General features: G+C 43.9%; 1 protein-coding gene across 1 annotated transcript; it reads right to left on the bottom strand.

Annotated features, from left to right (window-relative positions):
• Positions 1-159: 159 nt before the first annotated feature.
• Positions 160-27,976, bottom strand: DHX8 (DEAH-box helicase 8). Its single transcript, XM_065897178.1, has 23 exons — positions 27,747-27,976; positions 22,835-22,920; positions 22,261-22,333; positions 21,763-21,848; positions 20,966-21,075; positions 20,237-20,578; positions 19,713-19,857; positions 19,416-19,619; positions 18,637-18,724; positions 16,683-16,780; positions 15,580-15,727; positions 14,360-14,541; positions 13,011-13,205; positions 12,519-12,704; positions 12,183-12,393; positions 11,148-11,329; positions 8,776-8,916; positions 5,839-5,994; positions 3,328-3,465; positions 2,713-2,841; positions 2,338-2,534; positions 1,680-1,859; positions 160-851 (listed from the first exon to the last, which is right to left on the bottom strand). Exons 1-23 carry the CDS (start codon positions 27,892-27,894, stop codon positions 632-634), a joined length of 3,645 nt encoding a protein of 1,214 aa, XP_065753250.1. The 5' UTR covers positions 27,895-27,976; the 3' UTR covers positions 160-631.

Genomic DNA, 27,976 nt, shown 5'->3' on the forward strand with positions numbered 1-27,976 from the left:
AGCCTGGAGGTCTGGCTGTGCGTCACCTTCCAGCCCAAAGAGGCCCCGGGCTCTGGTTTCAGGGGACTCTCCACTGAAGCCACAGATACTAACCCTCCCCACCCTCAGCCCAGGCCAACACTAACCCTTCAGCTAGAAGAAACAGCCACAGAAAACCAATTTTGTTTCCTTAAGAAAATAAATATTTGCAGGAGGTTAAGCAAAAGTACAGGGGCTGGACAGGGGCAGGAAGCAGGGCCAACACTTTCAGCGAGCTCTGTGGCTCCCTCCTCCAGAGTACCAGCTAGGGCATCAGGGCCCTCACTGAGTCCAGGTACCAGGTGCTCATGACTCCCCTTTCCCATCCGAGGGCTGCAGAAGTTTCCCGTCTTGGAGATGATGCAGTGTGCCCCCATGCTGGCTGTGAGCCCTGGCTGAGCGCCTTGGGGTGGTGGGGCTTGGAGGCTCTGATCAAACCAGGCGTAAATCCCTGTTTCTATTTTACCACCAGGGAAGAAATGAGAGACAAGTTTAGGAAATGCCCAGTTAAGATAGTCACTGGACAGCTGTATCCTCAGGATGAGCTTGTCATCAGTAAGAGCGAGGCCAAGCCCTGGCCCACTGCTGCAGAAGAGACAGACAGACTCGCCTCTCAGCGCCGCCGGAAGGCTCGGGATATTCTCCAGGCGTTGGGCTCCTCATAGCGGTTGTACAAGGGTTCAAGTCGTTGCTGCTTCTTCTGCTTGCTTAGCTTGGTCGGGTCAGAGACCTTGAAGAAGGCTGGAGCAAACTCCACGAGCCACCGGGGGTCAATGGTGGTGACCTCACGCATGTACTCCTTTGTGGTCAGCACCAGCTCGTGGTACACCACCCTGAGCGGGGTACAGAGACAGGGCTCAAGCCTCCGATACAGGCCTGGCTCCACGGCACCCTGGTCCCTGGTGGGCCTCAGCTGAGCTTGCATTTGACCCTCTTACCTCTCCTGCCTGAGCCCTGAGGAGACTGTTTATGACAGCCACACCCCAATACTGAGGAGCCTGCACACCTCTAACCACAGAGAACTGCCAGTTCCAACGATTTAAATGACACGGAGCCAATCACATCCCTTCTCTGGACCTCGGATTCCTGCTCTGTGAAATGGGTGGTTTTCTGGGCTGTATCCATAGAACTCTAGGGCCCTGACGAGGACCTCAGAGGCTGCCACAAGGGGATGGGGAAAGCCAAGCAGGCAAGGCTCTACATCTCCAGCCCTCTTCTACCACCATGGTGGCACCGTGGTTTTTAATTGGTTTTATGTTAGGGTGGGTAAGATTCCAATTTTTTTTAAAATACTACTTGAAAAATAAAAAAATTTTTTTAACCACCTCACTAGATAATCTCTAAGATCCTTCCTAGCTCTTACCCCCAAGATTTTCTCTAAAAAGGGCCTCGGGACTTCGCTGGTGGTCCAGCGGTTAAGACTCTGTGCTTCCACTGCAGGGGGTGCGGGTTCAATCCCTGGTCAGGGAACTAAGATCCCACGTGCCGCACAGTGCGGCCAAAAAAATAAAACTAAAAATAAATAAATAAATAATAAATTAAAAGGCCTGATATTGTGTCTAATGCAGGCTCCTGCTTCTCTAGAATAGGAAGTGCTGGGGGTGGGTGAGGATACAAACACAAAAGGCCAGTAGATCCACAAGTTCTCTCTGCCCACCTACCATTCGGGCTGTCTGTTGAAGAGAGCACTGGAAGGATGGATGTAGACCACCTGCTGGTCGATCAGTGTCCGGTAACCCTCCTGTGGGTCTTTCTTGGCAGCGTTCCGGAAGAATCCACTGCAGATGGCCTTCTGCACTCGGACTGTGGACTTACCACAGGAGACCACATCCAGCTTGTGTCTAGCAGGAGAATAAATCAAGAGAGGACAAAGGTGTGAGACTATTCTGCTTTCAGAGGTTCTATCTTCTGGAATGATGGTACCCAACACATCCTTCTTGGGGTCCCCAGAGTTGGCACCAGGACCCTGCTTCCAGCCCTTCCAGGGGCAGCTCTACACAGCGGGCAAGATGGAGGCCACAAGAGCCAGACACTTTGCTTAGGTTGTAATTCAAGCCAACTAATAATGTTGCAGACGCTTGTAAACAAAGAGCATTGTCAACAACTAACATATCATCTCCCTCTTAGGAACTTTCTGAAGTGATTCTCAGCCACATCCTCACCTGGGGAGGAGTACAACAAAGACGGAAAAGCTGGAGGAAAAGAGTTATGTGAGGAGCAAGAGGACAGGTGCCTACAGCTTCACAGGTTCGTACAGAGACAAACAGACACGGCATTCAAGGAGGTTCAACTTGAACATGAGAAGTCACCGGGTGTTACCTGTCCATTATGCCCAACATCTGCTTGCGAATGTCCTGGGCCCGGCGCAGAGAACGAGCCTGGATAAAGTTCTCATAGCACCATGGGTTGGAGAACTTATTGTTCTTCCAGGAGTTGTACACGGCCAGCAGGGTGAGGTGGTCCCCTTCGGTCTGGTGGAATTTGGCCTTCTTCTGATCTGCAAGGGCTTGTTTATCCTGCAAGCAGTGCGGAGAGGATCATTTTCCACCCCACAGCTACTAACTGAACATCCAGCAGTGCTGGGGAGCTCTCTGCGGCCCCATCAAGTGTCCACATTAAGCACTGTGGTGGCAACAGGCTGATTTCACCCAACTTCACCTGACCCCTATCTGAATGTGGGCCTGAACTCCCTACCTTGGGCCTGTAGAAGACGTTCTGCACAGACAGCATGGACACAATGGTCAGCATTTCCTCACTGCAGCCTAGATGCACAGACATGATCAGCATTTTGCACAGCATTGGCTCCAGGGGGAACTCTGCCATCTAGAGGGAGAAGAAGAAACTACAATTGCATCCCTGGGGAAGACCCATCTGGGGTTGCTAGTGTAAAAACACTGGTCAGAGTGGGTAACAGACCACAGGAGGTTTACCTAAGCACTATGGTGTGGGATGCCTGGCTCTATCAGAAGACTTTTTTATTTTTAATTTCCCAAATAAACCCAACAAAATGTATGTGACCAAGAATATAACTACCGTTGGGATAGGTGGGAATTTTGCAGACATCTTTTCAAATTAAGGCTAAACTCAATAATATATCATGAGGTAAGATTAACTGAACAGAATTTCTTTTTCTGTAATGAAGAAAGAGTTTTAAGTGATAGCGGAAAATCCAGGTTAAAAACAGGCATGTAGAATTCTACTCAAAGCTTATCCAGGGCCTCAGAGTTTAATCTTTTAAACAGAACAGAGTATGGAAGGTTAGCCAGGGAACCTTCCCCAAAGCACCAGAAGTTAGGTTCTGTCCCCTACCCTGCGGCCCAGGCGAGTAAGTAGGCCCTCGTCGTCCAGGGCCCCCAATGTGTATAGCTGCTCCATGGCTGTGATCAAGGTTTCCATTGGCGGGGCATCCATAAAGTCAAAGGACAGCAGGTCATTGATGCCCATGGCCTAGAACAGAAGAGAAGAATGTGTGTGATGGGAAGGTCAGCCTCACTAGTGTTAATATGGAGGGAGACTACTTGTCACCTTCTCTCTTATATCTTCGACTGCAATTAGGAAGCCACTAGCAGGATCAGCAGGAATCTCCAGGAATGCGCCACACAAAACTCAAGACTGATAGAAAGCATATACTTTCTCGGGAAACTTTAAAAAACACTCTCTCAGAATGAGAGTATGTACAGCTTAACGACAAAAAGATAAAAATTTAAAAATGGGCAAAGGTAGACATTTCTCCAAAGAAGATATAAAAATGGCCAACAAGCACATGAAAAGATGCTCAATATAACTAGTAATTAGGGAAATGCAAATCAAAACCACAATGAGATACCACTTCATACCCACTAGGATGGCTATAGCTATAATTTAAGAAAGAAAAAAAAAAGAAAGAAAATAACAAGTGTTGGCAGATATGGAGAAATAGGAGTCCTCATATGTTGCTGGTGGGAATGTAAAATGGTGCAGCTGCTGAGGAAAACAACTTGGTGATTCACCAACAACTTAAACAGAGAATTACGACATGATCCAGGAACTCCACTTCTAGATATATACCCAAAAGAACTGAAAGCAGGGACTCAGACAAACACTTGTACGTTGAGTTCACAGCAGCATTTTTCACAACAGCTAAAAGGTAGAAACCAGCCAAATGTCCGTCAATAGATGAATGCATAAACAAAACACTGTATATACACACAATGGAATATTATTCACCTTTAAAGATGAAATTTTAACACATGCTACAACATGATGAACCTTGAAAACACCATACTAAGTAAAATAAGCCAGATCAAAAGGGCAAATATTTTATGATTCCATTTATCTGAGGTACCTAGAATAGGCAGATTCATGGACACAGAAAGTAGAATAATAGTTACCAGGGGCCAAAGGGAGGGGAAAAGGGATAGTTTAGTTAAACGGGTACAGAGTTTCAATTTGGGATGATCAAAAAGTTCTGGAGATGGACGGTGGTGATGGCTGCACAACACTGTAAATGTACTTAATGCCACCGAACGGGACACTTTAAAAAGATTACGGTGATAATGTATCGTGTATTTTATCATAATTAGAAAAAAAAGACAACAACCAGCTTGCCCTGTCTCTTGCATACACAATTTCTCCTGTGCACCTAGGAAGTGCCTTGTACCATGTTAGGTGGCAGGGATAAAAAGGCGACTAAGACATGGTCCCTGCTCTCAGAGTTCACAATGGTGAGACACGTGGACACAAAACCACCTGCAATCTGCCTGGCACAGAGTGGGTATTCGATACATTTGTTACCAAATTTGATGACTAAGAGCAACAAGTGAATGAGGCACTATCCAAGTGTGTGTAAAGGGAGATGTGGCAGGACCTACGCTTTCTGTTTCTTTCCCATAAAGTGATGGTGACCATAAACACAGCGGGTGTTCAATAAATTCTTATTGTATAAGAACTACAAGGAATTATGTTAGCAATCAGTAAGCACTGTGCCCAGTGCCTTTACCTGCATTATCTCCTTTATGTTCACAGGAGAGACTATTAACAGCCCCCGCTTTTGAGAGAATAGAGGGCAGAAGGCCGAGCACATAAATTTGCCAAGGACACACAGCTCGGAGCAGAAGTTTGAGCCACAGATGCCTCTCTGTTCTCACTCCAGAGACTGGAGCAGGTTTTTTTTTTTTCTGAAGCTCTGTTTTAGCCTCTCTTACAGGGAATGAATAATAAATTACAACAGAGCACTCTGCATCAGCAAAGTGCCAGGGCTCCAGCACAGCATCAGTGTGGGGGGGTGGGGTAGGGGGCGGGGGTGCCATCATCTAGGAAATTACTCATGCAGCTCCCCCTGCCAAAAGACAATGAAGGTCCTCACAGGGGACTGAGAGAGGAAGAGCAATGATTCAGAATGAAAACCAAGTCCCCAGGGGGCCAGGCTGAAATCTGTACTAACAGTTCCCCTTTTTGGATTGGGGGTTTTGCTTCTGTTCTAAAAGAACAGAATTGGATCTGAAAGTTAAAGGGTTGAGGGAAGTGAGTTTGTCCACAGTTTGGCACTGATTCGACTTTTCCTAATATCCTGTTTGAAAATGCTCCCAACTAAAACCTTTTATAACCAAATACCCTGCTGGTTACGATGGCAAGAAAAAAATGTCACAGCACACATGCCAATTTAGCCCCAGCCCCGCAGCAGAGAGGCTGTTATCACAGCCGTTTGCATTCCACTCAAAGGGACTGGTTCCATGAGGTTACTGGAGTATTTAACAAGGTTCATAAAACTGAGATTCATTTACTAAGGCCATAGGATTGGACTGTTCTACCAAAGCATTCTAACAAGACAGTGATTTCTACCTTGAGTGAGAGCACTGTGCTTGCTAAGTTGGTTCTCTGGATTTCCGGCACGTTGGTGGTCAGCATTTCATCTCGGTAGGCACGTTCTGTGTACAGCCTGTAACACTTTCCTGGGCCTGTCCTCCCAGCTCTGCCAGCGCGTTGCTTTGCCTGAGCCTAGACAAGTGGGCATATAAAAATAACACATCTGTTAAACACTGCTTAACAGCTTTACCCAGGCAATCTGTTAAAAGAGGGGCACTCAGCGACAGGCAAAACCTAAAATGGGGTTTACTTCACTTCCTTTAGGGTCATTCCCAAGACTACCTACCAACACTCTTATCATCCCCTCTCCAACACTCAGCATTTCAGGAAAGTTTGTTCAAGTGAGGCCAAATACAAGCAAGTGAATAGAAGAAATATGGTAAAGATCACAGAAATATACCTTCAAAATAGTGTGGCAGGGGCTTCCTTGGTGGCGCAGTGGTTAAGAATCCACCTGCCAATGCAGGGGACATGGGTTCGATCCCTGGTCTGGGAAGAGCCCACATGCCGCGGAGCAACTAAGCCCGAGCGCCACAACTACTGAGTCCACGCGCCTAGAGCCTGTGCTCTGCAACGAAGAGTAGCCCCCGCTCGCTGCAACCAGAGAAAGCCCGCGTGCGGCAACGAAGACCCAACACAGGCAAAAAATTAAAAATAAAATAAAATATTAAGAAAAACACAAAATAGTGTGGCACATCATAAATGAGAAAGCATAACACAAAGTGACAAAACCCACCCTCCACAGTGATGACCAAATGTAAGTGAACTGAATAAATATAATGTTAATCATACCAGTGAATGAGTCTGCAGCTGTTTTAAAAATTCGGTTTGAGATGCTCAATGACAGGAGGAAATGTTCACTCACAGAGGTGAAAAAGCAAGTTGCCAAACAATGTAATACTAATTTTATTTATTTTTTAATCTTAATGCAAATATACAAACTACCAGAAGTAAAAACCTAGGAAAAAAATACCTTAAAATGTTAACTGTGGCTAATTCTAATGGTAGGCTTGTAGATGAGTTCTATTTTCTTTATCAAATATCCAACAATGAACATATATCACCTTGATAATCAGGAAAATTAAATAATTAAAAACCGCATACTTACTACACTACTAGAATTGCAACCTGAAACAAACATGAAAAAAGATGGGCAAGAAAAACATCAAAATGATGACAGTGATTGGTGGTAGTAGGACTATGGGTAACTTCCAAAATAATGTAATATTATTTCTGAACTTATGGGAGAAGGGCGCTAATTTTTGAAATTAAAAAAAAAAAATGTCAGTTAGCCCTAGGTTGCTAGGAAACAGTGAACAGCAATCTGAAGAGGGCTGTTTTCTGACAAAACCATCTGTCTTATAAATAGTATCAGGATTTAGAAATTCCTCTGCCGGCTCCAAACCAAAGGACGGATTATGAAAGGTCACTACCCACTCAAAGGCAGGCGGCAATCACACACCGTGGCAGATTCCACAGCATTCTACAGGTGTCTCTCCAAATCAGGGAGAGCAGATAATAATAAATAATTTCTCCATCACTGCGAGTTGCACGTATCACCCCCAAGAGAACTGTACAGAGTACACATGCTGGGGCCAGACTGCCCTGGTTTAAATCCTGGCTCCACCAGCTGTGTAACAGGCAAGTCACATAACCCCACTGGTTGTCAGTCTCATTTGTGAAATGAGGATAATAATAACATCTACAACAAAGGATCAACTGAGAATATAATGAGTTCATGTATGTGAAAGTAGCTGGGACAGTGCCTGGCACTTAGGAAGTACCCTGCAAGTCTTAGCTATTATTACTAAAGTTTCAAAATGAAAACAGCCTTATGGTATTATAAATTATGAAAGTAATACATACCTCTTACAGAATATTAAGACAATACATATAATATATATAAAATAGATAACTAATAAGAACCTCTTCTTCACTTTGTTGTACAGCAGAAACTAACACAACATTGTAAAACTATACCCCTATACAAAAAATTTAAAAAAAAAAGACAACATATAAAAGTACAGGGAAGAAAATGTGCTTTACCCATCAGCACAGTAACCAGCAGCACCACCAAGAAATAACGCTGCTAACATTTCGCCAACATGCTTTCAGTTGCAGGCACGTTTACATACACTGTGCGCAAGCACACACATTTTTAAACACAAACTGGATTATACTACTCATGCTATCTTGTAGCTCACTTTTTTCAAACGATATACCAGAGTTATATGCTTATGCCATTAAATATAGATACACACCACCATGTTAATGTCACATAACATTCTATGGAATGAATTTCCCATATTTTATTAAACTACTTCCCTTTTGGAGCTCATTTAGAATTTTTCCAGGTTACCTCCAATATAAACAATGCTTCAGTGAACATCCTTTTCCATTACCTTTGGATATGTGTTCAATCATTTCTAACTTTCAGATATACTTCTAGAAGCAGAACTGTTAGGTTAAAGAAATGAACTTTTACCTTTCGGATACATTGTGGCCAAACTGCCTTCAAAAGGGATGATCAGGCTATTCATTTTTAAATATAATTTAGGTAGGAAATTATTCCATAATTACCAAAGAAACATATTATCGTCTCATGAATTATTACTATCTCAGATATCTGTGGCTAAGTGCAATACTTTAAAATATATGTTCTTACCACTTATATTAGATCATCTAGGGTGCTAGGATTCAATTTCTTTTTTTTTTTTAAGTTCCAGTTTTATGGGGCTTTTTAATGTTGACACACAATTCTGGAGATTAAAAACAAACAACACAAAATCTCCCTTATCTCAAGAAAGCAGCCAGCATCTTAAAACAATAAAATTCAAAATACAAAACCATAAAAAATTTCAGAAAAGCCCTAACCAGGATTTTCAGAAAAGCTGCCAGTAGAAGCTGCCATACCTGAGAAATAGGAGTTACCACGAGCTGGTCGATCCCGGTCTTAGAATTGTAAACTTTCTGCTTCACGAATCCAGGGTCCACCACATAGTAAATGCCGTCAATAGTCAGTGACGTCTCTGCAATGTTGGTGGCAATCACGACCTGCACGCAAGAAGGACACAGCTGGATTGAGCTGCCCAGGCTCAGCCCAGAGGTGTGAGAGGAGACTTCTGAACTCAGACACCTTCCCAAAGGGATTGTGTGGCTCTCCCTCTCTCTAGATGATTAGAGAGCACTTAACCTCAGTTTGGCCTCAAATGGGCAGAAGGGGAGATGCCTTCATCTTAAGGGTTAGGTTGGGGAGGGAGTGGTACCTGAGAGAACTGGAGTAGGAAAAAGCAGTGGCCAATCAAAGCCAATTTCATTTGGTGCAAATGGTTACATATCTCATTTTCTAGATCCAATGTTGATTACTACAATTTTAATTTTCTAGCACACTGGGAAGGCAGAGATTTCCTGGCATCACATGTGCCAGTGCAAAATGACGATTTTTCTTCCCCCACGGGGACATCTGGACTACAAAATGGGCTGTTTGTGTATGTGGAACAAGAGGGAGATTTTTTTTCTGATCATGAAATGAACTATAAGGCGGCAGAGGAATTTCACAGTTTGTGTGTATGCAGCAATATATGCGATCTAGAAGATTACTGGTCTCAGCTTGGCACTGCCACTGTTCTTCCACCCAGAGGTTCAGATAATAAAACACAAATGCTCAGAAAAATCATCGTTAGGAGGCACCAAAACATCTCACCCCATGCCAGCATCTTACCGGCCCTGAAACGCTTCTACCTGCCAGAGAGCGGCAGAAGCCCTCCCGGAGAGAAGTGTCATCACCAGGAACAGAACAAAGGAGGAATCACTGTCTTCCCACCAAACCTGCTCCTCCTCGTTTCCCTTCTCAGCATCATCTTCTATCCAGCTGCCCAAGCCAGAAACTGGTAGTCATTCCTGACTTCTCCCCTCTGCCCTTCCCTAAACCTCCAGGCATCCACTATGTCTTCACCGTTCTAACTCTTTAATGTTATTCAAATCCTTCTGTCTTCCAGATGGTTACTAGATTCATTGTGGTGGTCATTTCATAATATATGCAAATGTCAAATCACTTTGTAGTGCCCCTGAAACTAACATAATGTTGTACATGAACTACATTTCAATTAAAAAAGAAAATCCATCTGTCTTCCCTTCCTAGGTATATACTCAAGAGAAATGAAAACACATGTCCACACAAAGACTTGTAAACAAATGTTCATACCAGCATTATTCATAATAGCTAAAATGTGGAAACAATCCAAATGTCCATCAACTGAGGAATGAATAAGCAAAATGTGGTACTCTGTTCTGCAACAGAATATTATTCAGCAATAAAAAGAAATGAAGTGTTTATACATGCTACAAGTAAAAGAAGCTAGTCCGCAAGGACCACATATTATGTGATGCCATTTATATGAAATGATGAAATGTCCAGAATAGGTGAATCCAGAGACAGAAAGTGGATTAGTGGTTCCCAGGGGCTGAGCAGAGGGGTGGATGGGGGATGATTGCTAAAGCGTGCAGGGTTTCTTTGAGGGGTGATGAAATTGTCCTAAAAATTAACAGTAGTGATAAATGGTGATTGATTAATGATTAATAATGGTAATTAATGGCTGCATAATTCTGTGAATATACTAAAAAAATTCTGTGATCATACTAAAGTGTACTGAATTGTATGCTTTAAAGGGACAATTGTATGGTATGTAAATTATACCTCAGTAAAACTAGTATTTTAAAATCCATCTGTCCCCTTTCCCACTGCCTCAATACACACACTCACAGTCAATTCCAGCTGCTGGAACTACACAGCTCCCTGAAATGGCCACACTCTCTCACCCCTCGGCTATCACAGCCTGTTCTGTCTACTCAGAATGCATGTTCTCCTGCCCTTCTCGTCTAGATGAACATCCACGTGTTCTTCAGGACTAGCTTAGATCCTCACTTCCTGTAAGAACACTGGGTTGGGTGCTCCCCCACTGGGCATCCAGCACACCAGCAGCACGTTCACACTATATGTTAAAGGCCTGTCTACCGGTGGATGTCCCACAGCAGACAGAAGCCTGTCCTCAGACTGCAGCCCTGGTGTCTACCCCAAAGCCTGGTAGATGCTCCAAAATATATCTGTCGAATGAAGGAAAAGAGAGGAAGAAGAGCAGGATCACATACAAGACCCCCATTCCTTAACAAACTGGTTGGACCACTTTCTAAGACATAATAAACAGGACTCACATACACCTTAAGCAATCCCCGTTAGGGCCAGCTGCATACAGCACATGGTTTCAGAGCACAAGAGCCTGTGTTACCTTTCTGCTACCAGGTGGAGCTGGGTCGAAGATTCGGGTCTGCATCTCACTGGGAAGAGCAGAGTACACTGGAAGGATAATCAACTCTGGAACATCAGGTCCCAGGGACTTCATTCTTTCATACAGGATCTCACAAGCAGTATCGATCTCTTCCTGACCAGTCAGGAAGACCAGGATATCACCTAAGAGGAAAACAGAAGCATTGACTTTCTGTGTGTGTGCCCTATACAAAGGCCACAGTGACATTCACCGAACTCCAAACAATGGAAAACACACTCATATTCTGACCTCTAACAAATCAAGAGGTTTTCATCTATCCATGTTTATTCATTTGTTTGTTTTTGGTTTTTCAAATTTTTAAAAATTTGTATCTATATTTAAATAGATGCATTTAAACCCTGCACACCATTATTTATATTTCCATCACCACCATTTCAAACATGCAAGCCTGAGACTTACAGACAGACCAATATTTAAAAGGCATTTTTTTAAACATCTAAACTACAGATGGTTTTTTTGTTTTTGTTTGTTTTGGCCGTATCACAAGGCTTCCAGGATCTGAGTTCCTCGACTAAGGATTGAACCCGGGCCCCCGGCAGTGGAAACATGGAGTCCTAACCACTGGACTGCCAGGTAAGTCCCTAAAAGGCATTTTTTAAAAGATGAGCAAAAATACCTACATTAGCGATTCCCTGGTGGCGCAGTGGTTGAGAATCTGCCTGCTAATGCAGGGGACACGGGTTCGAGCCCTGGTCTGGGAAGATCCCACATGCCGTGGAGCAACTAGGCCCGTGAGCCACAACTACTGAGCCTGCGCATCTGGAGCCTGTGCTCCGCAACAAGAGAGGCTGCGACAGTGAGAGGTCCGCACACCGCGATGAAGAAAGGCCCTCGCTCTCCGCAAATGGAGAAAGCCCTCGCACAGAAACGAAGACCGAACACAGCCAAAAATAAATAAATAAATTTATTTTAAAAAAAGAACAAAAACCTACATTAGGACTTGGTGTAAGAGGAAAAAATGCTCTTTCCCCCTACCTGGTGGCTCTGTTAAATGGATCTGCATGACAGTGATCAAGCTGGCATCCAGATAATCGGTTTCAGGTTCCTTTGTATACAATATTTCTACTGGGTATGTTCGACCTGGGATGGTGAAGATGGGAGCCTCATAGAAGTACTGAGAAAACTTCACCGCATCCAAGGTGGCTGAGGTGACAATCAGCTTCATGTCCTGCCGTTTCTGAACCGTCTAAAGGGAAATGCAACGTAGCTGACGAAAAAGGACTGCCCAAAGAGGCACAGGTACTCAAATCCAATTCCCAGAATTCAGTTCCCAACAGGTAGAATAAGGGTCACCAAAGAGCACCTAGTTACCTTTTTCAACAATCCAAAGAGCACATCAGTGTGAATTGTTCTCTCATGCGCCTCGTCCAACATGATGATCGCATACTGAGTGAGGTCGGGGTCAATCAGGCACTCTCGGAGCAACATCCCGTCCGTCATGTACTTGATAACTGTTTCGGGGCTGGTGCAGTCCTCAAATCGAATGGTGTAGCCCACCTAAAGCAGAACAGAAGCTGAAAACCTTAAGACACAAACCTCTCCTTTTTGCAATCTCCAGGCAAGATTTTAGCCCAGGCTATTACCCATAATCTTAACAGACAGAATTTGACCAAGATGTACAATGACTTCCTCAAAGTAAAATCTGCCTTGGACTTGATCCTGAACAGATCAGTGATGACCATGAGAACCCTCTCTCTCAGGAGAAACCTGAAAAAAGGTAGAACTGCTCCCATTTTAGAGACAGAGATCTGGGCCTTTACACTTTCTTCAGGCATTTTCAGCATAGCTTCGCCAACCACTTACCTCTTGGCCTAAGCAACAACCAAACTCCTCTGACACTCTTTTGGCCACTGACATGGCCGCAACTCTTCTGGGCTGGGTACACCCAATCTTGCCCCTGGAAGTGTAGCCCGCCTCTGCCAGGTACTGGGTGATCTGCGTTGTCTTCCCAGACCCTGTCTCTCCGATGACAATCAGAATCTGATTGTCATGGACAGCCTGAAGACAGCCAAACATAAACACGGGCATTAAAATCTGCCGCACATTTTGGAGTAAAGCAACTGATTATGCTCTAACACTAAAGGAGAAGAAGGGGAAACAGTAGTATACACACGGAAGATGACAATCAGAGCTTAAATTATTTTTAGTGACGCATAGAAACAAATGCTAACAGTGATTTTCTATGAGCAATGCTCTTTCTTATTTTAATCGCATGTATGACAAATTTTAAACTTTATGAGAATTCTCTTTTTAACTGACTCAAATTTTTTTTAATTTGTTGGTTTCCTTAAGTTCATAAAACCACAAAGATGATGCCAAAAGCATAACTATCCAGATAGACCTAATACTTTATACACGTACATGTATTTTTTAAGTGTTACACAAACATGGTTAAAGAATTCAGTAGTAAATAAAAAAGTTAAATACAATGTTCCTTTCTACTGCCATTCCCAAATCTATAAAGTCACTTTACCCCCTAAAGTCACCTGATTTCTATACTGTTTATAACAGCAAAGGACATCCATCAACCTATACATGTCTATTAACACAGGACTAGTTAAATGAGCCAGAGCACATCCACATAACAAAGCACCTTAAAAAAAAAGGGAACAATGCTGAGCTATATCACTAAGGGGAAAAAGCTAAATACAGAGCAGTGTCATTTAGAAACACATACAGCTCATATAAAACATATAATATCTGTGTTTTCATATATATTTGTACTTCATTGTATATGTATAAGATGTCATTGAAAGGATTCCCTGGAAACTAGTAAACTCAGTTGCCTCAGGAAGGTTTAGTGGTCTTAAATCAGATCTCCAGAAAATGGAAATAAGTATCTGAAGCAAAGATTTGCCTCAATGTCAAGTCAAGCATCCCCGTTATTCTTATTGTCCAGAGCTATTTGTCTGTGCAACACAAGACTCTGTCCACTTGCTCTAGGGATCCCTAGTTCAAACAGATTTATTTCCTCATAGGAAAAAAAAATGTGTAGACTAATATATACATATTTCTTAAGTACTTGGAAATGTTTTTTTCCTATCACCTTCGGAAAAGCCACTTCAAACGTGCTAATTTCAATTAAAACATGTCATCCTCTTTTTAGAAAACACCCTGACTTCCCCACCAACACATCATAAAGGGCTTCTCACCTGGACCAGCTGCTCCTTCAGTTTGTAGATGGGCAGGCTCTCTCTCTGTTCAATGATTGACATCTGGGTCTTTTTTCCATAAGAAGCTTTGTTGCCCCCAAAGGCATGCTTCTTCCACTCGGGAATGTCATTGGGCATCATCCCGATACCCCTCATGTTGGCAGCAATCTGCCTGCCTTCCGCTGCAAAGGAAAACAGGCGACTTAGTATCATCCTCATGCTACCTCACTGCCCTCTCCCCCCACACTCAACAAATCACGTTTCTCCAGTACATCCCTCCTCTCTGCTATCTCTGTCTTGAAGCCACCATCTCGCTCCCCTGAACTACTATAAAAGCCTCCTAATTCACCGCATGTGTCTACTCTTGCCCCATCCAATCCATTTTGTAGGGCACCCTCAATAATCCTTTGGAAATGCAACTCTGATCTTGCCACTTCCCTGCGTAGAACTTTGCACCATTTCCCCGTGAACTTTAGGATTGAGCCCTAATTCCTAATGCCATCTCCAAATTCCTGGCAGCCACAACTCACCCCCCACCTCTCTGCCCATCATTCTCTCTATTCCAGCTACACAGGTCTTCCTTCCCACATCACAGCCTCAGCACAGGCTATTCCTCAGCCTGGAACATACTCCCCAATCCCCATGCCAGCCCCTTTGACAGACTAAGTCCTATTTATCCTTCGGGTCTCCACCTTCCCAGGGAAATGACCCACCATAGCCAACTATACTACCTGTACTTCTTATCTATGTAGCACTCATCGTGATTTGGTCAGTAATTTGGTAGTATTTGGTTAATATCCATTTTCCCCACTAAAATGTGAGCCTCAGAGAGCAGGGATCATGTCTGCTTCCTTCACAGTTGTATACCCAGGTACCTGACACAAACAGTAAGTATTTGTTATGACTGTATCCAGCAGTCAGTTAATATTTACTACACAAAGATTTATATGAAAAGAGAAGTTTCAAAGCTGTATTATCTTTGGAATAAAAATGTTTAAGTTACTCAGAAGAAAACAGCCAGTCTAATGATTTGACCACGGTTACGAAAACATTTAAAAAACAAAACAAACCAAAAACGTGCTCTAACTGAAGGGAAAAGCTAAATCACCAAAGCCAAGGCTAAATCTTTAGTCACGTACTGGCAGTGCCTTCGCCCTGTGTATGTGAAAGTTCAGATTTTTTTTTTTTGGAAAGTCCACAGTCCCCTCCCGGAGTCCTACCATCAGGTAGAGGATCAACCCAATGTTTGTTGAGTCCCATGGGAATAGAATCCATCTCTGCTTCCCGCTGGGCCTGCTTGAGTTCCCGCCTTTCTTTGGCGAGGGCACTCTGCATCATTGCTGCTTGGGAGAGGGAACCATCCGGGTTCTAGTGCAACAGAGGACAAAGCAACATCAGAATGGGGTCTCAGCATGCATTAAATAACCAGGAAATAAAATTCAGATGTTAAGCCACTCAAATCTGAAAAGAGGCCCACCCAGAAGAAAGTTCATATTAACACACCAGACTGCATGAAAGAAATGGATAAACTGTACTATATTCAGAGAAAATGAACAAGGACAATGATAAATCACTGAAGAAATTAGGGATTTGGGGCTTGAAGATGGAACCCCAAGAGAATGGACATGTAAGAAACATAAGAATTCTTCTGTATGGTCCTGAGAACTAAAATTGAGACCAATGAGATGCCTCAATAAAACATATTCAGGTCTACCTAAAGAAGAACTACTGATCAGATCCACCTGGGGATGGAATGGGTCTCCTCAAGGGCTGGTGAATTCACCACATTGTCAAGCAGACATGAGAAGACCACGTGGGAGGAACACTGAAGAAGGATACATGGGCGGATTACAAGCATCAGCTGGGCTGGGAGATCTTTAAGATACCCTTTTCCAAACCTAAAATTTTATCATAATTATTCAGTGAATTCTTCTCCTCACACTGCGCGTCACAAGCTTTCTACTGGGGGGCCCAATTGCTCAAGTGAACCCTTCAAAATTGCCCTTGAATCTGCAAGGTAATGACTCAAGCCCTAAAGCCTGGGCAAAGGCAGTGATGGTAGATCCAGCACTCATAGTTACCTCTGCTTCCTCCCAAAACACACTAAAATGAGAGTATAAGAATTTAAAAGGCAAAAACAACAAAGCCAAGTCAATCTTCCTCTAAAACAAAAATATTCTGGACCCCGACCAACAGTCACTACTACCTCCCGTAGCCTGAATTCTGCTTACTCAGATCTAGTAACCTGCTCTGAAAAACTGAATTGCCGCTTTAGGAAAAGAAGTTCACTTGACACATCCAGGTTAGTCTCAGTGTTTCTCACCTTAACAATTTTGATAGGGCTCATGTCCATGCTTTGCTTGGTGTGCCCTCTCAGGAATGGAGGCTCTTCCTCAACCAGTTCAATCTCAAGGTCCTCATCTAAAAGTCCCCCAAAAGAAGAATTAGCCAAAGAAAAAGAGAGAAATGACTGATGGTTTTCACCAAAACAATACATTTCCACAAGCATCAGCAATCTTTATCAAAGATAGCTCCCAAGGTCAAAACTGTAATGCAGGTGTCTGTTTCCCCCTCCACCAGCCATTTCTAGGGCATTTGCGCCCCAGCCCAAGAACTGATCAGAGCTTTCTTCAAAAGAAGTTAAGCCTGTGGACCCAAGAACTGATCAGAGCTTTCTTCAAAAGAAGTTAAGCCTGTGGAAAAACGCTGTCTGACACTCTAAATGGCACTAAGGCATTTGCCATCCAACTTCATATGGAATAACTCCTAACCCACAATAGATTAGGGAAAAAAATTTTAGTTGGACAAATGGACAATACCAAATGCTGACAAGGACGTGGAGCAACAGAAACTCACTTACACTTATGGTAGAAGTGTAAACTGGTACAAAAACTTTAGAAAACAATGTGGACTCCCTGGTAAAGTTGAATACACACATTTCCTACCACCCAGAAATTCTCCTCCTACATGTTTAGGAAAAAGAGACGGTCTTACATATGTGAATTAAGAGACAAACACAAGAACTTCATAATAGAACTATTCATAAAGGTAAACAAAAAAACTGAGAAGACAGCCTATATGCTCATCAAAAAGTAAAATGAGTAAATAATGGTAAATTTATATACAGAAAAAGTCTACAGCAATGAAAACGAGTGAAAAATAACTATAAAAATCAACATAGAGGGACTTCCCTGGTGGCACAGTGGTTAAGAATCCACCAGCCAATGCAGGGGACACAGGTTCAAGCCCTGGTCCAGGAAGATCCCACATGCCACGGAGCAACTAAGCCTGTGTGCCACAACTACTGAGCCTGTGCTCTAGAACCCGCGAGTCACAACTACTGAGCCCGCATGCCACAACTACTGAAGCCCACGCGCCTAGAGCCCATGCTCCACAACAAGAGAAGCCACCGCAATGAGAAGCCTGCGCACTGCAACAAAGAGTAGCCCCCACTTGCCACAATTAGAGAAAGCCCGTGCGCAGCAACAAAGACCCAACACGGCCAAAAATAAATAAATAAATTTTTAAAAATCAACATAGATAAATATGGAAAGAATGATGGTGACTCAAAAAAAAAAAAGTTCAAAAACAGACAAACTGAACAATACAATGTTTAGGGATAGATATACAGTAGATAGTAAAACGCTAAAGGAAAATAGGAAATAATTAACGCAAAATTTAGAATGGTGGTTGCCCAAAGGAGGAAGGAGGAAGATCTAATCAGAGAGCGGCATGTATGGGTTTCAAAGGTATTGGTAGGTAAAGTTCTACTTAACTGGGTGGTAGGTACACAGATGATCATTTGTTATTGTTATATAAACTATATAACTATATACACAGATGTTCATTTGTTATTGTTATATAAACTATATACACTTTATTAAGGAATTTATTTCACCATTTTAAAAAATTGCCTATGGGCTAAGTCAAAAATTATTCCAGGGCAACTCAGAGGTAATCTAGGCGGATCCAGGGTTTACAGAACAATTACTAAAAATGTGAGATCAAATTCACTCCGCAAAATACAATTATGACTTTTTATATCCTAAAAACTGATTATAAGCAACAAGTGTAACAATATATACATATTTATCAGAAAAATGAAGCTTTTTGCTTCCATCGTAAGGAGACCCTTTTCCTTTGAGAGATGAGTGGTGAGACCCAAGGAACAAATGAGTTTAAGCACTGGGTTAAACTACAAATAAACCCTATCCACGGCTCAACTTGCCAACTGTCCTCCCAACCCATCATCCTGCTCCATCTAAGTGGCTGGTTACCTTCTTCATCATCCACTTTAGGGAGAATGCCGGTCTCTTCATCAAAGTCTGGAAACTCCTCTTTGGAAAGGACATTGGCAGCAATCATCTAGCCAAAGGATAAAAGGAAGCATTTGTCACCTGCTAGATCAAAACTCTTCTTTGGTAGGAGAGTTAATACAGAGATTTCATGTAGGAAACCAAGGTTTTTTCCTCTGCTGATCCAGGACTGCAGGGCCTTGAACACCGTATATCCCATCCCTAGGGGGGCACGACAACACGCCCCCAAAAGCACAGCTCAACGGTCTCGTCCCCAGGGTGTTACCTGCTCCCTCCCTTGACTCCACAGCATTCTGCGCACCCCTCACTATGTAATATGTAAGTCTTCCCAGTTATCTGTTTCAATCTATCTCCTCCCCTGGAGGAGAGATCCTCAAGGGTAGGAAGCATGATAGGTCCTCATAGCCCTAGCATCTGCACAGTGGCCTGGCCAACAGCGTTTTTATGTTTACTGACTAATGATGAAAACAAGAATGAACATTTATATAACACATAACACAGGAAGGCACTAACCTAAGAGCTTCACTTCTACTAACTCGTTTAATGCCCACAATGTCACCACTGGCCCTGTTTTACAGATAGGGGCGTGGAGGCACAAAAAGGTAGTGTAACCCGGCTCAGGATCACAAGCTAGCAAGTGGCCTAAAGTCACCCAAGCCATCATGCTCCAGGGCCCGCACTCCTAAACACCATGCTACCTGCTGAATGACTACGTGGCCGTAAGAGCAAATGGCCCCAACCTGCTTGATCTCCCACTTCTCCGGGTCAGAAATGCGGGTAAGGCGCTTGCGCTCCAGCGAGTCATCCTCTACTTCAGGGGCACTGACAAGGGAGAGGTGGGTGGGTCTATCCGGATTCCTCATAGAGGTCTCCTCGTTGGTCTCCCCGACAAGATTCCGTCGTCGATTTGGGTTTAGATCTTCTCCAGTCTCTTGATCCACATCCTAAGGCACAAAAACAAGGGACAGAGCCTACCTGCCGCCCTCTTATGTTTCCCTGGCCATCAGCTGTGGAAACCGGCTGGATATCTCACCTACCTTCATGCTCAAGCTGGTCTTGGTCCCAGTGAAGGACAGCACTTTGACCTTGACCCTCTGGCCTTTGCTCACCACATCAGCCACATTGGCCACACGGCCTTCCCGGCGGAGCTCAGAGATGTGCACCAGGCCTTCCCACCGCTTCCTAAGGGAGAGTCACACACGTCTGGAACATGCCTAAAATACTTTTTCCCCAACCGATTTCCACCCTTGTTGGAAATGAACAAAGGGAAATGGTCTTAAACTCAAGAGGAAAGTTCCAAGAAGGTGGCCAAACAATAAAATAGGATTACCACCCTCCCAGAGAAAAAGTTGGGGGCCAGGGGGCAACAAATTCTCATCTGTCTCAACCAGCAAAAGGGCAGATCTCCCGAAGGCAGAGGAAGGAATAAATGGCTCTATGACATTTCAAATAAAAAGCCAACTTCTAACAATCTGATACAGTAATTTTTTAGAATGTGAAAATCCCGTGATAAAAGAAATTCTGTCCTTCAGTGGTGTGAAAGAAGAGTACCGGCCATTACCTTAGTCCCTCCAGCTGCACAAAGCATCCAAACTGCATGATGCTGGTAACTTTGCCGTTGTAAACGTCCCCGATGGCGGGCTCTTCTGGGGGAGGGCGGTCCACGTGCTTATCCCGCCATCTGTCCAGATTCCTCTCCCCATACTTGTCTCGGTCTTTCCGGTCTCTGGGGGGACTCTGACTTCTGCTCCTGGACTGATATCTAGACTTCCCCTTATTCCTCTCCCGGGTCCGGGAACGTGATCGAGAGCGGGACCGGTGTCTCCGCTTATGGTCTCTATTGCGGTCTCGGTCTCGCTCGCGGTCTCGCTCTCGGCTCCGCTTCTTCTTCTTTGTCTTGTCCCTAACAAATCAACAAATACCTGTCTGAAAAAGAAACCAGCCCAATTCCATCTCTGCCTTCCCAAGCACCCAGCACAGTGCCATGTACATGGCAGGTACTCACTAAATGCTGAACTGAACCAGAGTTTCAATAACTATGACATCCCTGCAGGCCAATAAAGGAGGCCACAAACATATTCATCCTCTTTCAACCTGGATTTCTATCTTCTGAACACCTCAGCATGTACTGCATAAACATTCTCGACAGGGCGCAATGAAAATAGATGCAATAGTACGGTACGTGGCCAGTCTAGATTCTGTAAACTTGCCCAAAATTTTGCTTGGCTGGTCCAGAATTCAACTATCACCATATCCTAAACTTCCAAAGGACAGGACGCTAGGGACAAACCGGTGCTCAGCATCTCTGTGCTTCTCCTGGCCTGCTGCGCTGGGCATCAAGGCCTCCAGTTCTTTCAGGACATCCACAGCGACTTTCACATCATCCTCATCCAGCATGGTCTACAGGGGCAGAGGCAGCCAAGTTAGGAGAAGAGGGGACAAGAAAAGTCACTCAAGAATCTGTACTTCAGGTACCTCTACAAATCTAACACCCCCTACATTTCTGATCACTTATGTAAAGAAGCAGAGAGGACAGAGATTTCCAACACAATTTGAGAGAGAGGAAGAAGGTATGAGCAAAGGTTCCTGGAAATCATTTCTACACTTGGCAAATCCCCCTTGTCCTTAATACAAGCCTATGGAAGGCAATTAGATATCACTCCTCCCGTGAAAGCATGAAAATGAGGATTATAAACAGAAAACAGATGTCAAAATTTTTTTCTAAAATTAGAAAAATTAAATGTCAGAAAAATTAAATGACATCTAAAATTAGATGTCAAAATCTAATTTCGCACATCAGGCATCTGTTCCAGAACCTTAAGTTGTTTCATACTTGTTCCAGATCCCCAATCACTGCTTTCCATAATTCCCAATCCCATTTCCCTAAAATATGGTTCTCTGAACCCTTTAACACTATTCTATACAACAGTATGTGCTCAGGGAGTGACCACTTTCACTTTGAAAAATATGTTACAGTGTAGACAAACTTAAAATTAATAACTAATGAGACAAAGAAAAGGGGTGAGGAGGGGGGAAAATGCAGTTACAGCAGATACCCTCATCCTCATGCTCTCATGATAACAGTACCCGAACTGAAGGGTTGTCTGGCTGGCAAAGGACTGGAAAGAGTTCCTTCAGCTTTTCTTTTTCAGTTTTGGGTTTAACAACTGGATCTTGTTTCATTAAAGCGCATGAAGGGGTTAAAAAAAAAAAAAGATATATTTAATACTCTTAGTGGTTAACAAGAGAACTTCAACATTAGATTTGCATCAAACTAAAAACAGAACATTTTTCTACATATTACTCACATACATTACTATAAACGAAATTCAATTTTCAAAAAAAAAAAAAAACACTGATTACAAAACCCTTAACAAACTATCCTGGCGTGGCAGTGGGGAGTATGATTCAGCATTCATTTGATTGGTTATGTCTTATCATTTTAATTTTGTCTTAAGTCACTTGAAAATTTTACTAGAACATTTACTTGCTCAGCAGCTGCTGCAAGGGAAATAAATGTAATTCACAGGACGCTTACAATCTAAACTATTCTGGAGATGAAGCTTGGCTAGGAGCTCTGCTCACCTTTGCTTGTGGAAGGCTTCGCTGGAGGCCGCATGGTTTGTATGAGACGCAGCAAGTTACTAATAAGAGAATCCTTTGAAAAGAAACAACAAAAATTGTCAGCTCCTGGATCAGTGCTTGAAAACACTAAGAAAAGGGGTGTCCTTTAGAAAAGGGTGGTTATGCACCTGAATTTGGCTAACTGGGACAAATGAAGCATACAGCGTCAACCTAATATGGCACGAACCTAGTAACACAGCCTCAGAGAAAGCTATTACTTAGGGCTCTTTGGGGGGAAGTAATTTAGTTCCCATCAACCATTTTATTTCCCATGGTTTAGAACTACCTCTCAAACCTAGACTCTTGCTTTTCACTTCCTGATTCACAGAACAAGAATGTAAACACCCATAAGGACTTAATAATGGAAATCCTGCCCCATTTTCCTAGAAAGGTGTCACAGGTAATTCGGTTACATTACCACTGCTTAGTGGCATGAAAACATCACACTTAATGGCTTACTTGATTGGCATGTACTATCAAAATTTAAATCCAACAGTGACATTGAAACAAAACAGGGTTCTCTACATACACATACCGTGAATTCTGCACCATTTTTGACCAGTGAAGCCTTAAAAGTATCAAAGGTGGTATTTTTCTCAGCAAGACTGATCACAAATTCAGCTGCAAATGAGAAAAGGGATTACAACCAGAAGGATGGAGACTTCAGCAAGAAATCAGTTTCAAGTATGTTAAAAACAAAACCAGGGCTTCCCTGGTGGCGCAGTGGTTGGGGGTCCGTCTGCCGATGCAGGGGACGCGGGTTCGTGCCCCGGTCCGGGAGGATCCCGCGTGCTGCGGAGTGGCTGGGCCTGTGGGCCACAGCCACTGGGCCTGCGTGTCCGGAGCCTGTGCTCCGTTGCGGGAGAGGCCACAGCGGTGGGAGGCCCGCGTACCGCAAAAAATAAATAAATAAACCAGTTGGGTTATCCAACAGTCATAAAAACCGACGACCACCATTCAATAAGGGTAAAGAAAGAATTTAGACTACCAAGATTAGCCATGTATAGTCTAGTTAATTTTCATAAGTAAAAAAAAGAAATGGCTCATCAGGCCCTTGAGTGTATTTAAGGGAGGAAGACCTCCTTGTCCCAGATCACTGTACTCTCTTCATGAAACTGCTAGATATGTACTCCACCATATAGATTCTAGAGGCAACCACGTCCAAGAGCATGAGCCCATGTGCATGTGTACATGCACGCACACATGGACACACGCACAAATAGGATGCTTTCTACAGTTTCTGAAAGGACACACCTGATCTATATATGAGGGCCAGGCAGCTGCTGGATGGTACAACATAAGAGTCGGTGAAAGACTCACTTGCCCCTCTCCCCCTGATTTTTCTCTACAAACCGGCTTCAGTTTGAAATTTCTAATATTAGAACTATTTATTTTTTTGGCGGTACGCAGGCCTCTCACTGTTGTGGCCTCTCCAGTTGCGGAGCACAGGCTCCGGACGCGCAGGCTCAGCGGCCATGGCTCACGAGCCCAGCCGCTCTGCACCATGTGGGATCTTCCCGGACCGGGGCACGAACCCGTGTCCCCTGCATCGGGGACTGCACGACCAGGAAAGCCCTAGAACTATTTATTAATTACGAGACTTTCGGGAGAAAAGTGCATTATGATAGGCTGAGATAATAAGCCTCACACTGTAAGTTCCACATGAAAATTTTAATGATTTCATTTGGATTTCTTTTTTTTTCTTTTTTTTGCCGCACCACTCTGCTTATAGGATCTTAGTTCCCCGACCAGGGACTGAACCTGTATCCTCCGCAGTGAAAGCATGGAGTCCTAACCACTGGACCGCCAGCAAATTCCCTTCATTTGGATGTTAATCCTTCAAAAATAATAATAACATGGAAGATCTGGATAGCTAACTTATAAACTAGTAACACCATACCTTTTCCATGCTGAAATTTGCCTTTACCTTTTTTATGACATTAAGTGAAAGCCAGATGCCATCAGCTTTTTTTAAGTAACAAGTTAATAACAACATCCGTGGTTAAGACTTTTCAAACATCTACTACATGCCAGGTACTATGCTAAGTGTTTCACATGGGTTATCCCCATGGTTCTCACAACGACCCTCATAGGTAGGTACCATTATTGTCTCTGTTTTACAGATGAGGAGGCTGAGGGTTCGAGACAGTGACTTACCCAATAATAATTGGTGGAGCCAGGACTGGAATCCAGAAATCTGATTTCAGAGCCCAAATTCTTTAGAGAAATGTGGAGGGAGAACTAAGTCACATGGTGCTAGTCATACAGTGCTCAAAAGAGCCAAGCCTGAAGCAGCCAGCGGCATATTCATACTGTAGCCGTCATTAATGAGGATTTTGTTTTTTAATTTTCAGAATTATATGAGGACATCATTAAATTAAGTACCAAAAACTGGATCAGTAATTAAAAACAAGCTCATTTTTGAAAACAGGAAAAACAATGAGACTAATTTTTTTTTTTTTTTTTTTTTTTTTTTTTTTTGCGATACGCGGGCCTCTGACTGTTGTGGCCTCTTCCGTTGCGGAGCACAGGCTCCGGACGCGCAGGCTCAGCGGCCATGGCTCACGGGCCCAGCCGCTCCGCGGCATGTGGGATCCTCCCAGTCGGGGGCATGAACCCGTGTCCCCTGCATCGGCAGGCGGACTCCCAATCACTGCGCCACCAGGGAAGCCCCAGTGAGACTAATTTAAATGATAATACATCAAGGTCAAAATCAAAAGAATCAAGTCAACAAATAAAACACAAAAGAAGTAAATATATACCTTTTTGTTATTAAAACCAACTCTGGCAATTTAGTTTCATCAAAACAATATTGTTGGACTTCCCTGGTGGTGCAGTGGCTAAGAATCTGCCTGCCGATGCAAGGGACACAGGTTCGAGCCCTCGTCTGGGAAGATCCCACATGCCGCGGAGCACCTAAGCCCGTGTGCCACAACTACTGGAGCCCACGTGCCTAGAGCCTGTGCTCCACATCAAGAGAAGCCACCACAATGAGAAGCCCCCGCAACACAACTAAGAGTAGCCCCTGCTCCCCGCAACTAAAGAAAGCCCATGCACAGCAACAAAAGACCCAATGCAGCCCAAAAAAATGAATATAATTTAAAAAAAAAACAATATTGTTTATCACACTTTTCCAATATTAGTATTTTTAATGTTACTGTTTTTGTAATTCTGTGTTTAACAGTGTGATTTATAAGAAGAAATACATACTTGGTCTCCATTCCTGGCATGGAGCTCCTAAAACCCTTGGAATTTCCTAAGTGCAGAGAGTAAGTTATCTTTTTTTAATGTTCCTGAGATAACCTTAGGAAAGCCCCTAGGTAACTAGGATGAGGGCTAGTTGCCAGGGAAACCAATCAGGAGATTAGAGGGCTGGGAGTGGAGAGGGGCTGGAGATTGAGTTCAGTCATCAATGGCCAATGATTTAATCAAATGTGCCTATACGGTGAGGGCTCTATAAACACCCAAAAGGACAGGGTTTGGACAGCTTCCAGGATGGTGAACACATAGAGATTCGGGGAGAGTGGGGCACTCAGAGAGCATGGAAGCTCCTCTCTCCTTGCCACATACCTTCTTTTTAGCTGTTTCTGAGTTATATCTTTTTATAACAAACCAGTTAGGGACTTCCCTGGTGGTGCAGTGGATAAGAATCTGCCTGCCAATGCAGGGGACACGGGTTCGATCCCTGGTCCGGGAAGATCCCACATGCTGTGGAGCAACTAAGCCCGTGAGCCACAACTACTGAGCCTGTGCTCTGAAGCCTGCGAGCCACAACTACTGAGCCCTTGTCCCACAACTACTGAAGCCCACGCGTCTAGAGCCCATGCTCTACAACAACAGAAGCCACCGCAGTGAGAAGCGCGCACACCACAACCAAGAGTAGCCCCCGCTCACCACAACTAGAGAAAGCCCACGCACAGCAACAAAAGACCCAACACAGCCATAAATAAATAAATAAATATAATAAACCAGTTAGTAAAATGTTTCTCTGAGTTCTGTGAGCCACTCTAGTAAATTAATCAAACCCAAGGAGGGGTTGGTGGAACCTCAGATCTATTGCACCTGACAACTTGGACTTGCAAGTGGCCCTCGAAGGTGGGGGCGAGGCAGTTTTGGTCTCAATAACTTTTTGTTTCCTCTAAAAGAGGCTAAGGCATTAGTACACTGTAGTTCAAAAGACAGAGAGAGAGAAACAATGTAAGCGCACTGACTGAGAGAATCTACCTTGTTCTCTACTGTATTCCTAAGCCTCTAGCTCAACAAAGGTTTACTGAATGAAGGAACATATTACCCAGAGAGATAGCAAATCGACGAGAATATCACCTCACTATTATCTAAAAGAGAACACTGAGGAAAAATGACACAGGATAGGTACATCTTGATGGGAGGCAAGAGAAAAGTGAACTAAAATATACAGGTGCTATATACTAACCCTGTGAAGAACACAGTATCATACCTATTTCACAGATGGGAAACACAGCTTCACAGAAATGACATCTTACCCAAGATCACACATCTAACTTCCCTGACCCCTCTTTGTCATGCATGTGTCCCTTCCCTTCCATCCCTCCAATTGATGACTTCATCTTCATTTAGAAAACAGAACAGTCACATTGGAACTCTCTCCCTCATCTCCCTACCACCAGTCCCTAAATCCATCTGCATCTACAACCATATTCTGTCCTCCTTCCTGTTAAAATGGATGAAGCATCCCTGTACCTGTCAAAAAATCCCTCCACTCATGCTCTCGACCCCATCCATCCCTCTGCTTGCATAAGGACTCCACCTGCCTGTGGCCTTAAGCTGTAGGACCCCAGTCTTTTCCATTTTCTCAGTTTGGGTTCTCCCTGTATACAGTTTGTCCCAAGACGTCTCATGTTTGACAGACACTAGACATTGGTGCTTGAGAGACAGTATAAGCATGAATGGTTAAGAGCACAGTTAAAGCCACAGACTACAAAAGACCTGGATTCCAGACCAGGCTCGCTCACATTTGATATGTGATCTTGAGGGGTGTTACTTAATTACTTGGAGCCTTGTTTTCTTAAACTATAAACAGATACTATCTCACAAAGTGGTATGACAACCAAATAAGATAATGTAAGTAAAACACTGAGCATAATATCTGGCATGTAATGAGAACCCAGTAAGTGTCTGCCATGAACATCATCATCATTGCTGTTGTTAACGCTGTTTAATTGTCTGTGGCTGAAAAAAAAAAACAGAGATGGCCGCTCCAGGTTTCACCGACAGCTCTGGGAAATGGTTTCTATCAGCTCAGCCCGGAGGGCTCTCAAGAGGAGGCCACTGCCGCAGGTTGCCTGGGCCAAGTCTCTGACAAAGAGACAGACTCACACGGACCCACACGCTCGGTCCATCAATCCCCTTTCTCCTTCCCCTTCCCTCAAGCCCAAACCCAGATGGCGCAGAGACCTCCGCGGACTCACCCAGATCCTTGTCGTTGATCCCCAAGTGATTGTCCAGCTCAGTGCAAACCTTCGACACTAAAGACAGATACTCGAGTTTGGCTAGTTCTTCCGCGGGGCCCAGCTCTGTTCCGGGTACGGCTGCCGCCGTGGCCACGGCCACCGCCATGTCGACGATTTGCCCCGGGCCCCTCACTGCCAGTCTTCGGAGCTACTGTACCCGCCGGTCCCCTCACTGCCGGTCTTCCGAG

Source organism: Phocoena phocoena, chromosome 19 (genome assembly GCF_963924675.1).
Source record: "Phocoena phocoena chromosome 19, mPhoPho1.1, whole genome shotgun sequence".
Classification (NCBI taxonomy): Eukaryota; Metazoa; Chordata; class Mammalia; order Artiodactyla; family Phocoenidae; genus Phocoena; species Phocoena phocoena.

Coding starts and splice junctions, on each gene's coding strand:
- DHX8 (XM_065897178.1), bottom strand. CDS start 27,894: ATGGCGGTGGCCGTGGCCACGGCGGCAGCCGTACCCGGAACAGAGCTG. Junction 21,076..21,762: donor CAGACAACCCTTCAGTTCGG/GTACTGTTATCA, acceptor CTGCCCCTGTAG/ACCATGCTGGATGAGGATGA. Junction 12,394..12,518: donor TCTTTGGATTGTTGAAAAAG/GTAACTAGGTGC, acceptor ATTTCCCTTTAG/ACGGTTCAGAAACGGCAGGA.